Raw genomic sequence first — 13826 nt, 5'->3', positions numbered from 1 at the left:
AGGAACAGGAGAATCTCCAGGGCATCGCGTATTCTGTAAGAGGTGACTGGGAAAGGTTGTCCAGGGATCTGTATGGGCTTGTAGGTGGTGGAAAGGAAGGTTGAGTTTCCACAGTTCCAAACTGATTGTTGGGGGAAGGAAGGAAGCGTCTGTCAGACGGGCCAAGTGGGTGGGGGAGGCAGACAAGGTAGGAGAGGAAGGGCTGCAGACTTCATTGCCAGGCTGGTAGCTTTTAGGTGCAGGCATTAGCCTTTTGGTGGGGGAAGGCGGGAGGGAGATTCAAGTGATACTCCAAGCCTTCCCTGAAGCCGTTGATGACAGGCTTCCGTTTGCCCTTGTGGATGGAAGGTCGCTATCTGGGCTCCCCCAGTGATGGGGATGAGGAGCCTTCCGTGCCTTTCCGGAGTCAGGGAGAGGAGCTGACACGCGTGTCTCTGTGACAGTGGGCAGGTGGAGGTTTGTGCCGTGCCAGGCTCTGACCTTTCATGGCAGCTTCGGTACTGAAGCTCTCGCAGACATGGCCTGCACACGTGGGAACCGCAAGGTACGTGAAGGTTCTGCTAATCCCCAGATGCATTTCCTCCAGTGAATCCAGATGGGATACTAGAAGATCCTAGAGTACCGATCTTCCCTGAATTTTTGTTTGAGCTGCAGCATTTCTGCTAGAAAAACGGGTAAGGGAGGCCATGCTAAACTAATGGCTTCATCTCAGTGATAGCTCACTCCTATTAGTTAGATTTAATGGTTGTTTTTATAGCAGAATAGTAGCGCTGACTTGAGAGCATTTCATCAATCTGTAGTTGTAACTGAAGGCCAGATTCTGACTCCATTAAATTCCACTACATCTGGGTGACTTCACTGATTTCTAAGGTATTTTCTTCTGGTTTTCATTAATATGAATAAGCTTATCATCAGGCTTCAGTTATGGTCGAGAATATATCAGGAGACACAAAACATGAGCTAATGTAGACAGTCATGTAAAGCAGGTGAAGTGTACACAACACTTAAGTGGGTTTAATCATAAGTTTCGCAAAACTGACAGCTGAGATGACATGGCTGAATAATATATTAGCATAGCTTCCCTGTAAGAACATGAAAAACGAACTCTTGTATTTTTATTAGACATTTAAGTAATGGTATCTGTGTTACAAAAATAAACCCAAAAAACCCTGAAACCCTTGATGTGATGCACTAATGAAAGCAGACTGAGCAGATGGTTTTTAGGCACTGCACTTTACATCTTATGCAACTGTGCTGTGCTGTTCTTTCAGAGAAAGAGAAATGAGGCAGAAAGAAATACAGCTAAACCTTCAAAGAAAATGATCTAAAGAACATATTGAAGATGGGGGAAATATTCAGGTGTAGAAGCTACAAAACTCACTTTCTTTTACCCTCCAATTTGAGCAATTATCTCATTAGAGCACTGGAGTTAGAAATTAAACACTCCACAAGTTTTTATCAGGGAGGAGGGGGAAAAAGAAACATTATTGGATGAGGAAAACCCTGGTAGCATGGCCAAGAGAACAGTGCCAGATAGAGCAGTTACTTGTTTCGGAAATACGATACCTGAAGACAGCAGCTTAAACTGAAGGAGTAATAAACCAGGACATTCAAAGAGCTTATACCAGCTAAGGAGTTTCAGTGGAGCCTCTGTCAGCCCTGGTAGACGGAGTTTAGAGAAATTAAGTCATCTTCTCTGATGCAGAGTTCCTGTAGGCTATGCATCCCAGTGTTGTTATCATTACATTACATGTCATTACATGGAATACATGGAGTATTCAAAAGATGAGCAGTATTCGTGATTTTAGGAGACTTGTAAAATTAAGTTTTCCTTAAAACATTTTGTGGTGTAACCTCTATACTACCTTCAAAATTCAGCTGTAAGAGAGATGGAGGGGTTTTGGTTAAAAGACCCACAAACACTGTGGAGTGTGTGTGTTTTCCTTCTTGTAAAGAGTAAAGAACAAATAGGTGATGACAGGACTTTTTGCCAGTCAAGCAATATTACTTAGAAAAAGGAATTAACTACAGCGTTTCCCTTTTTAAGGATATTTTTCTGCCATCAATACTTACTGTGTTGAAGAGTACATTATTGGGCTGTAACAATTGTGGAAGTTGCAATGTAATATGCAAAGCCTAAAGAGCAAATCAAGGATACTGACATGACACTAGTCAGATACCTTCACTTTCTTTTACCTTGTTTTGTAAGTAGGTGTGTGCTCCTTTGAAGTGTTGTTTAGACGGTCATGGTAGTCCCGTCAGTCGCCTTCTGCAGCCACTGGAAAAATCTGAATGCTTCTGCAGACCTCTAGGAGCTGTAGGCAAACAGGCGCTGAAGATTTCAGCTGCAGATTTTTTCCTTCTATCGTTGTGCTTCTCCGGACAGTCAGGAGAGGAAAGTAAAAAGCCCAGCATCTGACTTCAGGCGCCGGTGGAAATGGGTTGGGAGTTGCTTGTGAGCTGAGGGCACTGAAGGGTGCCTTTTCCAATCCCCAAGAATGGGAAATTCTTTAATTATGTATGACATAATTTTACATATGTCTTATGTAAAAAAATAACCTAGAAGAATTGGGATAGTGAATGCTACGCTTGCAGGCTGTCCGACTTCTGTGGTGGTTTTGTCTGAGAAAGAACAGTGGTCTTTGATTTAAAAACATTCACTCGCATGTATTTGAAAAAAAGACAACCGTCAGAGTATAACTAACAGTGGTTATTTTTTTTACCCTCTTTATAACTAACAGGTGCTGTATTTTTTACCAGAAAAGGAGAGCTTCCAATAAACAAACTACCTTTTATTAGTTTATAAGGAAATACCCATTAGTTTTCCTTTCTCCTTCTCTGGGTGAAAGCCCCAGGGATATTGTAATATATGTGTACTGTTCCTTGTAGGTTTAATACAGTTTTAGTAATGAGTACCGAACAAATTTACGGTTGCCTCAAGCATTGAGCTTGATGGATAGGTGAAGGCGTGCCACATCCTATTGTAGCTTATTGGGGCAGGGTGGTGGAGGAGCACCAGCAGTAACTGAAGGATGAGGCATGCACTTGAGTAGCACAAAATGTGGGTAAGAACACGGGTAATGTGGTGTGTAGGTAGAATATATATGCAAATGTATGTATTATTTAATTGGAGCAACTAAAACTGTTTAGGTAGGTAGTGGTGGTGGTTTTCGCTTTCCTCGGAGGGAACTTAAGGTATGTATTATTTAATGACATGCTAATCTTGCAGAAAATTGATGAAGATTAAGAATAGAACAGTAGTCTGCTGAAGCCAAACATATGATGCAACAGCTAATCAAATCAAAATCATACAAATCATGTAGGAACTGTCAGATTTGTATGGTTTGCAGTTTGGGTATAGCATGGTTGTCAAACTCCTACTGTAAAGTTAATAAATCAAAACCAGCGTGCCTGGTGCTGTTTTTCCTCTCTGCTCTACCATCCTATAAATAGCTCGCTGTTCAGTGGGAGCTGTGGCAACTTTCCCAGTAGGAATTTGGTGACAAAGATCTGTCTTCTACACCTGCCTTTGTGCCTTTTTCAATGCCACTGTCTCATGGTGGTATTGAAAATATGCCATTTGTACTATGAATTTACTTTCTGGTATTTGGTACATATATATATATATATGTGTGTCATTTTCCCCTGAACTACAGTAAAGGTGAAGAGAATTAAATCGGGGTGTTCTTTGGATGTTGCATTGTATTTTTTAATTATTTTTACACATCATCACAAGTACGATCTTCTGACAGTGCTACATTTTGAAAAGCTTCTGGCAAGGTTTACTTCCCACATGCGTTTCTGTCTCAGCCCAGCTGCGTGCTATTCATTTTGTACTAGCAAACTAGAAACAGTGCATAACTTTTCTCCTTAACTTTCATTTTTGAACATAATTTCTTGTCTCACAGGAGCCTGCGTAAGAAAGCAACCCCCGATCAAAGAGCCCTTAAAAGAACAAGGAAAAATGCCATTCGAGTCTGCACAGTGTTCCAGCTGCGCTGCTTGCTCTAGACAGTCTGACATCACCTAGCAAAGGAAAAACATGCTGTACAGTTGTAATAGGATTAAAGTCTAAACCTGCAAGCGGAAATGTGATTAATATGGGGTATTTCTAAGTCCTGCAGTAAATATGTTGCTACACCAGGAAAACTGCAATCTGTTTATTAGAATCATTTTCCGTATGTATATATTTGTTTCTGAAGTTATTTATAATCATTGCCTTTCTCTCAGGCCTGCAGGAGATAATTTTTAAATTAACTGTGCAGTGTAATCAGTATCAGTAGACTACACAATCCTGAGATGGCAAGAATTATGATAAGCCTCACACTAAGCTCTGGAGAGATTTGTAAATGTGCAGTTTGCACTGTCCCATTTTTATTAGCATTTTCATTATAAAGTTGTTACTGGAAGCATAAAGTTAATGTTCTGTAACAAGAAAACAGCAGTTAGACAGTCCTAAACATGGAACTCCACATTAAACATAACAGATAGAAATAACAAGCAGATACAGTTACTCTAAATAGATACTGTGGGGGAAAAAAAATAAGCATTTACAGTAAAACGATGACAACTTTTTTTTTTTTTTTCCTTAAGCAAAAAACTAATTGCAAAACAGCCTCTGATAATTTCTGAACATTCATTTCCTTTGCATTTTCAGGTGGGCCTTCCAAAAGTGCACAGCATTAGCTTGGGTTGTTTTTCCATTGAAATCAATGGGAAAATAAAAGTGAGGTCAAAAATGTGCTGAATAGCTTTGAAAATTCCTCTTAAATCTGTGTAGTGGTGATCTGACTTTTGCCACACAGATGATCAAACTGATGAAACAGGGATAAAGGGCAGCATTATTCACAAGAAGGTAAAGGTAAATTCACTTCGAACACCTAATATTTTTGTTTAATGTAGTGCTTTGAGCTTATTTTTTGAAGAACCCATGTTTTTATTCGTTTTTTTTTTAAACTTAAATTATATACTTTAGATACACTAAATTATGTATTAAAATACTTCGAGAATGTTCTCCATGTCCTCTCCCAGACTCCCTCTGAAATGGACACTGTTGAATACCTCCACAGCTGTACGCACGGCTAGAGTTTTCCCTTAGTGGAAGAACAGTTTACAAAAGCCAGGAAGACCTACTTAGTTACTTAACAAACTTCAGCCTTTGTTCGCAGTAACCAATGTTGCTTTTATTTTAAAAATAATGAAACATGTTCTCTACATGGTAATACCTTCACCCAGGTCTCTGAGTTGGAGGTGAAGGTGATGGACTCGGACTGTTTCTGCAGTGTAAAATGAAAGCTGATAGTTACGGTGATTGGTTTTAAACCAGTTTAAGCAACTAAAATTAAAGAAGAGATGTTATGAACTAACGAATAGTGATACAATTCCCTTTCCCACTCTTCTCCTGTTTGCTCTCCTGTTTCCACGCAGTTGTCTGTGGGCTGGTTAAGAGACCTAATCCAGGTTAGAAACAGATCTTTTTAAACAAGTTTTGTATGTAGATTATTTTGCAAACTGAATATAGAGCGCTTGGCCGCACCGAGTTTGATGGGTATAGTTAGACAGCAATAAACTCACTGGCAAGGAGGACTGAACAGCTCGGGGGGAAAAGCGTGAAAAGAGCATCGAACCATTTTGGCACCAGGGAAGTGCAGTGCCCTGCACTGAGGAAGGTAAGCCTGGAATGAAGTGTCCGTGGCTTACATGGCTGGACTTCTGACTGAGGCTGGCATTGCAGGACTGTGAAGTGGCCGTTAATCTAGAGTATATTCTGAGTGTGTCATTTGAAAAGTTGTTTCAGTAGCAGCGCTGCTGGTTAGGCTATTTGCTGGCTAATGACGTTTGCCACCCACTGCCACTGCGCAGCTGCTGGAGCAGGTGTCACGGGGTAACCACGCGGGCCAGGCTCTGGCCATGAGCACCGTGTCCTGGGCGATGAGCACCATGTCCTCAAAGCTGGCGATGAGCACTGTGACCTCAAAGCTGGTGATGAGCACTGTGACCTCAAAGCGACCCCCAGGGCAGCCTAGAAATAGGAACTGCAGTGACATGGGGAATGCTGAATGCTGCCGTGTGTGGTATGGTACTACTTGTATTTGTAAATACTCGTATTTTTGGTTCCAAGCATTCAGTTTTGAGGAGGAGGAAGAGAAACCTTCTGCTCTAGCAATTAAAAAAAATAAAATTAAGTTCTGGAAGTTGTTTTTAAAGTTCAGCAGTAATCAAGATGCCTCTCAAAGTGGAAACATGAGAAAGGGGGCTTCAAGTAGTAAATACTCTAATTAGTATTAACACATCAGCTTGAAAGAATCATTTATCAAAGATCAGTTACATTAAAATACATTAACTACATGAAAGAATAACAACTTAGTTTATCAATGTTTTATTCTTTAACATCCAATAAAATACTTCTTATCCCTAAAGAAAATAATCATAACTCTTGGTGTGCTAATCAAAAGGGGGAAAAAATGTATAAAAGTAGTGCTGTTTATAAGACTTCCTGAATTATCTCATTGAGATCTCAACTGTCCCTTCCTGCAGTGCCCTTTCTCATGAAAAAAGTGGGGGAACCTTCACGTGACTGTTTGATGCTTGTCTAAAACTGCTTTTTGGTCAAACTGCTCTTTTAAAAACTTATGAAACCAGAGAACAACACTATGAATTCAGTGAGAATTTTGTACTTCCCCAAAAAATTGCTTGCAAGGAAGCACAGTAAGGTCACACAGAGTAAAGTGCGTATGTACCGTAGGGTTCCTTGTATTAATAAAAAAAACCCAACAGATGTTTTGGGTTGGTTTCTTCAATTCTGCAGCAAAGGTACACAAAATTGACCTGAATGTATTTTATTTTATTCCAATATTTCTTACAATATTTAGTTTGTCATAGATAGGAGGTCTACACTTCTGTTAAAATGCATTATGCAGTCTACTTCATTAAGTGCTAAAGGATTTTTATCTTAAAATACTGGTATTTTAATAAAAAACAGTAAGGTTGGAAAGTCAAGCACTTGGAGGCTCACTAAGTGTTGAAGTCAAGCCAGTCGGCATACTTCTGGTTTTATCCTCTTGCTGACTTCTTTTGTTGGGGTTTTTTAGGTTGTTGTGTTTTGGTTGGTTTTGTTGTTGTTGTTTGGTGGTTGTTGTTGTTTTGCTGATCCTTAGGTCTGTGGTCATATAACTTACTGTTTTCTCTCACAGGACTACTGATGCACTTAGGCAGTGAAATAGCACTTGGCGTGTGTCCTCTATAGAGCTTTGCATCCTCCCTGTGCCTTAATTTTGTTGTGGGTGCTGTTTGGGCATTCATATTGATACACTGCTTCAACAGAAATCGCTTTTTTTTCACAAAACGCTTGGAGGGAGGTGGAGGGGAAGGGAAAGTGAAGCACTGAAGTTTAGAGTAAAAATTTTCCCTATCTTTCTATGTTCAAGACAGCTAGGAGGAGGGTTTTTAAAAGCAATTACCACATTTAAGCACAGATGCTAAAATTCTCAACTACAGAAATACGTGATCCTTTTCAAAGCTTTTGCACTGTGGTGAGCAACCAGAAAAGGAGGAAGACACAGTTAATGAACAGTGTTTCTATATCATAAAAGGACTCTTTGGGAAAAGTATTATCCTCCTGAAAAATCTGTTCCTGATTTCCCTTTATAAAACCCTCATGTTTACTTCTCAGTATTTTCCAGCTTCTGTGACAAATGAGGCAGAGTCTTGATTTGCAGACAAGCCCCTTTGCTAAGTAGCCCTGATTGCTATCTAGGTCAGGTACGTCAACAATGCTAAATGAGTCAGAGATCCTGCACAAAGGCAGTATAGGACTGTGATGTTAAAGATTCCCAGAAATAGCTTATGCAAACCCAAATGGAAACGAAAGCTGTACAAGGCAGCACTAATTCTACCTCGTTACTGATTTTACAACTTTAATTCTGTGGGACCACTCTTACTGAACAGCTAAGCAAGGTGCACTCTGGTTTCACACTTGTGAATACACGTTTTCACTACGGTGCTTTTTTTATTCTTTGTGAATAAAGCCAAACCACATAATGGGGAACAGGAGGAGTCTGCATCTGCTGTGCCCCCAGTAAGGGCGTCTACACTCTCTTCGTGGATTCCAGCTCCTGAAGCAGGCTGAAGCCCTATACAATACTTAACTTGCTCTATATGTGAAACTTGCATTGTCTAGCACTCTGTAGGGTTTTTCATTATTATTAAATGAGAGTTGGTTAAGAAGAAGTCAACTGGTATCAGTTAGGTGTGAAGGCCAGAACAAGGAACCGCTTAGAGGACTGAAGAGAGGGAGCTGGTAGCTGTGTTTGATGAATTCCTGTGTGTGCAGGGGCGCATCTGTGAGTGGCTAACACAAGCTGGGCTGGGAGAGTAAGTGCAGAGAGTACCTGGAAAGAGCCTTTAAGGAAAACGGGAAAAGATATTCCTGCAAATGAAAACTGGGAGCTGAAAGGTACCAAAAAAAGGGTCAGACAAGGAGATACACAGGAGAGACAGGGAATGCATGAGCAGAGTGGACCTTGAATTTAGTCAGTAAGGAAACTAGGACAGAATGATAAACAGCCCAGGATCAGATTCCCTCTTCAGGCAAGAGCTGTCGTCTACTCGGAGAGGGCAGTTGATGCTAGTTATCCTGTTAGCTGGGTCAGCTGGGGACTGTGCTGCCTCCGAACTCATGCTGGTGACAAATTAGGTGGGTTTTAATATGATGGCCATGTGGTGGAATTTCTGGAAGAACCTGAGGGTATTTTTGTTTAAACTATGGAAATTGTGGTTCGGAGCTACAAAACCTTTGCTTTAATGTGGCTCTGTGACCTGGCCAGACACATAGTTTTTCTCCTTCTCTTCTGACCTCCAAGAGACAGAGCTCCCAGAACATTTTGACTGGGCCAGACACCAAAGCTCAGAGATTCCAGCTCTGATTTTTTGTCTTTAGTAAAGAACAAACCTTTATTAATATGGCCTTTTACACAGGCTTGTGATTGTGCAAAGCAGGACTGTATGCAATAACTGTATGCAAAAAGTAACAAACCACGTGTCATACTGATGCTCAACAGTGGTTCTAACTAGGTCAAAGATTTGGGACAATAACTTTTCTTGGCAGGAGAATCCACCCTACTAGCTGTGGTAAGGCTTGGTGACTCAAGGACCAGAGAATGTTCTGTCAATGCCAAGGTGAGGATGAGTATTACTCATGTCCTAAAAAAGAACATAGTCCTTTCCTTTCATGGGTGGTGAGCGCCTAAGCATGAATGTGCTTTCATCTTTATTGCTCCTAGTAGGAAACATTCTCTAGAAGACGGTAGGTGCAGGAGTGAGAAGGGGTGGGAAGAGGGGCAAAAGGGACACTAGAAGTAGGGGTCTGAAAGATGACGAGGGCAAGTCAAGGCAGTAAGCTAAAGACAAAGATTCCAAAATGTTGCTGCTCATCAGGTGAGAATATGCATGCATGACTGTGCTGTAATGTTGCTCTGTCTTTCAGGTTAGAGGAGACAAATGAAGTAATTTAGCAGAGGTGCATGATCATAGCCTCTGGAAAGTTCTGGTCATTGTTCCCTTCTGCCTTGTATTTGGGTCTGACGTAAGTTCTAAGGCACACGTTCCCGTATTAGCTGTCTCATGTAAGTCATTCTGAGTATCGGTGGGGTGAACACTGGTAGAGTACAGCTGCTCAGAGTCTTTCTGATGGGGCCTAAGACTCCACTGGGCTCTGGCCAAGCCCTCTTCCAGCACCTGTAGCAACTCCTGTAGCAACACTCAATACCAAGACTGTTTAACGCCACAATTAGTGTAACAGAACATGACACCAGCTGGGAGAGGTGACCTTGTTTTACACACAAACGCTTGCTCTTCCTCACACTTGCCCTTTCATATGCACGAGCAGCAAGGATGATTGCTCAGGTAGTCTGGCCAGAATTACTTGTGGTTACGTGGAGGACAAGGGGCACAGGCTGCTGAGACCCATCATGTTTCCTGCTTGTTCCTTGATTGTCAGGCTTGGTGTTTGGTTGCGTCTTCTGTGCTGTTTAGGAATTGACAGTAACTTTCATCTTTGGTGCATTCGTCTTGCCCCACCCCAAGTCCCTGGCAACACAGCTGATCTACTGTCTGGAGTCTTCCCTGGGCACTGTGACCCCTCTGACTGGGAAAGCAATCCCAGTCTGGATCTCTTGAGGAGCTATGTGCAGAAGTGCCACGGTGTCAACCACCTGCTGAGCACCTGCCCTTTGCCAGCTCCCTCTGCTCCCAACACTCATGCTCCTATTCACAATGAACTCAACATTTCTGTAAGACATCTCTGCACTCCCACCACTGCTAGATTCTTGACAGCTTTCTGTAGGTGCCGGTGAGTTAAGTAACAGGCACCCACCTTCCTTTTGGCTACAAGGCTGTAGTTTGTTCTCTGTCTTTTATATCTGATCTAAGGGCATTTGCTTCAATGAGCCCTTCTACGTGAGGGATTTTTCTGTCCAGGCCAAAAGATTCTACCAAGAATAAAGCATTGGGTAAAACTCTGAGGCTGGCTGTTAGGCTAAAGATCCTGGTTATTTCAGCATCCAGCAGAAAAGGCATGGGGGGCGGGGCGGGGCAAGGAAAATTGCAGATACTAGCCCCCACCGTTTTTTGAGATGTGGTGGGGGTAGAGAGGCTGTTTCTAGCCCAGCAGGAAGATCACCGTGCTTGCACAGGTAATGTTACAGTGGAACGCAGCAGAAATAGTCAGAAACTGTCCGAGTGGGGGCAGAGATGGCTGTCCCAGAGCTGGGGTGAATCTGGTCTGGGGCTCCACAGTCAATGTTTATGACATGAATCATCACACAGATACTTCCTAGATTAAAAATTGTTTCGTTGGACTAAGAAATACATAGGGTTTGTGGCCTTCTGCCTGTGGCTGCATTGTACTCCTCCCAATGAGATATAAGCAGTGATGTTTAAAAAATATTTCTACAAGCTATTTCTCAGTTAATATGTATGTATTATTCCCCTTACAACAGGAAATTATTTAGGTTTATTACTGTAATTAACACTGAAATTAATTCTTGTTTTCAGAGTTTTTACTCTTTAAACTTAAGTTTACATCTACAGTATGACACACAAAAAATGTTTAGGAAGGATAATGAGATTCCTATACAGTCATTTGTACTGAAATTAACTATAGTAGCAGACATTATGGAGTTTAATACTAAATTCATTAATATTGAACACATACAATGCTTGTGATGATTTAAGAGATATTCAGTGGTTTATTGGTGTAGAAACAAAAGAAAAATATGAGGCAGAAGCGGGTGTTTGAGTATTCCAGTGGCACTAGTTGTGCTCTGGCATGGAAGTACCCATCTTTTAAGTTCCTATTAAAAAAAAAAAAAAAAAAAAAAAAAAAAAAAAAGGAAAGCTGAAGAAATAATTCAATACTCAAATCTATAACTTGGGAGCATCGGACTGTTGATAGATGTTGGTATACTGCTCTCCAAGGCAAATGCAGCAGTTCTCAAAAATTAACTTGCAAAACTCATGGTCTTGGGTATGAGGCTAAATATCCACCTGAACTGCAAGTCGTCATTGTTTATGGACGTATTAACGTGGTGGAAACTATTTTCTTCCAAGCTTGTCCGATTACCTTGCTGTAAATATGCAGATCTACTAGGTTCATTAAGACACACGTTTGTAACCATTGGTGATAAATTAAGGCGACTCTGGTTGTCGCCAGGCTGTGCCAGCGCGAACTGGGCAGGTCCCACGCTCCTCAGGGGGCTGGGGCAGCTCCGGGCCCGCGCGGGGGGGGGGGAGGGGGGGGGGGCGCGGCCTCGGGCCGGCGGCGGCTTAGGCGGTGCCCGGGGGAGTCCCCCGCTTGCCTAAGCCCTGTCCCCGCCGGGCCCGCAGGCCCGTGCGGCTGAGGCTGGCCGTGCGGCGGGCCCGCCGCGGCCCGTGAGGCGGCCCTGAGGCCACCGCGCAGGCGCCGTCCGAGGGCGGTGGCCCAGCCGCGGGGCGGGGCGCGCGCTCCCGCCCTGCCCTCGCGCCCCGCCCCCTCCCCCGCCCTGCCCTCGCGCTCTCTGTGCGACGTCGCTGAGGAAGCCGCCGCCGTGTCGGACGCGGCAGATTCGCCATAACGCGCCGCCCGGCCAGTCTCACCCCACCGGCCCCACCGATTAAAATAACATTTTTTTTACCAAAAGGGGAGGCCTACGCGAGGCCGGCGGGCTGGCGCGGAAGTGATTTTTGTTTTTCCCCTTCTCCCCCCCCCGCCCCTTCTTTTCAAACCAGGCCGCGCCGCCTGGCTGTCGGTCAGCTCCCCCGCCGCCCCCGCCCCTTCCCCGCCGCGGTTATGGAGGCTGCGGCTGCAGGTGAGCGGGGCGGCGCGGGGCCGGCCGAAGCGGCGGGCCGGGGAGGGCGGGGGAGCGCGCACGGATCCTCTTACAGCAGGGCCGGCGCTGACGGGGGCTGTGGGGGGAGAAAGTAGTTCCGGTGGGAGTCTCTCGTCACGTTCCGTCCGCACGAGAAGTAGTTCCCTCACCGGCGGCTCCCCCTACCCCAGCCGTCCTCTCCCGACCGCTGGCGGCACGGCGGGGGCGGGGGGGGCAGCGGCTGCCGGGAGCCCCGGGGCTGTGGAGCCGCCTGCCGGGGCGGGCCGAGGCCTGGGCCGGGGGCGCCCCAGGGCGGGGGCGGGGGCGGGGAGGGCGCTGGGCCGCCCCGTGCCCGTGCGGGTCGCTGGCAGAGGAGGCGGGCGAGGCCGTGCGGGTCCCTCCGCGGTCAGGGGGCGCCGGCGGGGGCACCTGCCCCGTCGCTCCTGGTCGGGAGCGCGTAGGGGAACGAGCGGCGGGCGGGCTGCCCGCGGTTTGTGTGGAACGAGTCGCACGGCGGCGTTTCCCCCACTGCCGCCTGCCTTTGGCAGCTGGTGTAAATGGTTCTAGGTGGGGAGCCTGAGAGCTGAGCGGCGGGCGGCACGTACCGGAGTCAGGGGCTTCCGCTGCCTTGTCATCTCGGCCTGTACGTGCCTTGTATTGGCCTGACTTTTCATGGGGATTAAACGTGTAAGTAAAATCACGCAGGCGTGATAGCCGTGGTGATTTTGTTACCTGCTTTCTGCATTTCACAATCCCCGTGCGCTCCTTGCAGTACAAGTTCGTGATGTAGTAATAGTTTAATGCAAGTTAATTACACTGTGTACTCGAAATGGCTTTTGGTTGTCATTCCCTGAGATGACACTTCAATTTTTAAAATCCTAAGTCACTTCTGGTGTCCTGTGCAGTACTTACAGACAGTGAGTTTGCAACTCAAACAGGATTTTATGCCAAGGAGAAGAGCCCTGTCGGGAGAATTAACTTGTACCTGAATAGCAGAATATCGAACAGGTGCTGTGTTATTTAAGTGCTGTTGTAAAATCATTCCAGGACTGTTTTATATTTTCTGATCCAACTTTAGATGAGAAGGTAGTTCTCTTACCACTACTACTGTTATTAATAAATTCGTATTTATTCAAGCACATTTTATTTAATAACATTTATCCAATAACAAAAAATGTTCTGAGGGTGGTTAGAACTGTCAACGAGCCCAGTCTGTTTGGTACTGCAACTGGTGAACTGTGTCTGACCTCTGATGCATTTCTGTTACGTGTGCTTCCAAAAATCAGGGTTGGAGAATTTCAGCCAGGGCATCCTGGAGTCGGTGGCTGATCATGTGGTTCGGGCTTATTTGAGAGGTTCCCAGTGTTGTCGTTATCTCCGGTAGGGTGGCTGATGCTACTGTATTGTACGACAGTATATTTTACCGGCAACTTCAGCAGCGTTGCATTGAACCACATGAGGGCGATCTTAGAACGTAAAAAA

The 13826-nt window shown here is 44.5% G+C and overlaps 1 protein-coding gene across 4 annotated transcripts in view; it reads left to right on the top strand.

The window, feature by feature from the left end:
• The window catches only part of ZFAT (zinc finger and AT-hook domain containing), a 145130-nt gene that overhangs the window by 36261 nt on the left and 95043 nt on the right, over window positions 1-13826 (top strand). The window contains exon 1 of one of the 4 annotated variants that reach the window (XM_056330201.1): window positions 12035-12344. The exons of 2 other annotated variants lie outside the window; for them this stretch is intronic. In XM_056330201.1, the coding sequence (XP_056186176.1) occupies window positions 12326-12344 (19 nt within the window). In that variant the 5' untranslated portion in view covers window positions 12035-12325. Of the gene's footprint in view, window positions 1-12034; window positions 12345-12684; window positions 13032-13826 lie in introns of those variants that run through there. One more of the 4 variants, XM_056330204.1, reaches the window with a different exon arrangement.

The sequence above is a fragment of the Falco biarmicus genome, chromosome 3 (genome assembly GCF_023638135.1).
Source record: "Falco biarmicus isolate bFalBia1 chromosome 3, bFalBia1.pri, whole genome shotgun sequence".
Taxonomy (NCBI): domain Eukaryota; kingdom Metazoa; phylum Chordata; class Aves; order Falconiformes; family Falconidae; genus Falco; species Falco biarmicus.
This window is presented reverse-complemented; position numbering and strand designations above follow the sequence as displayed.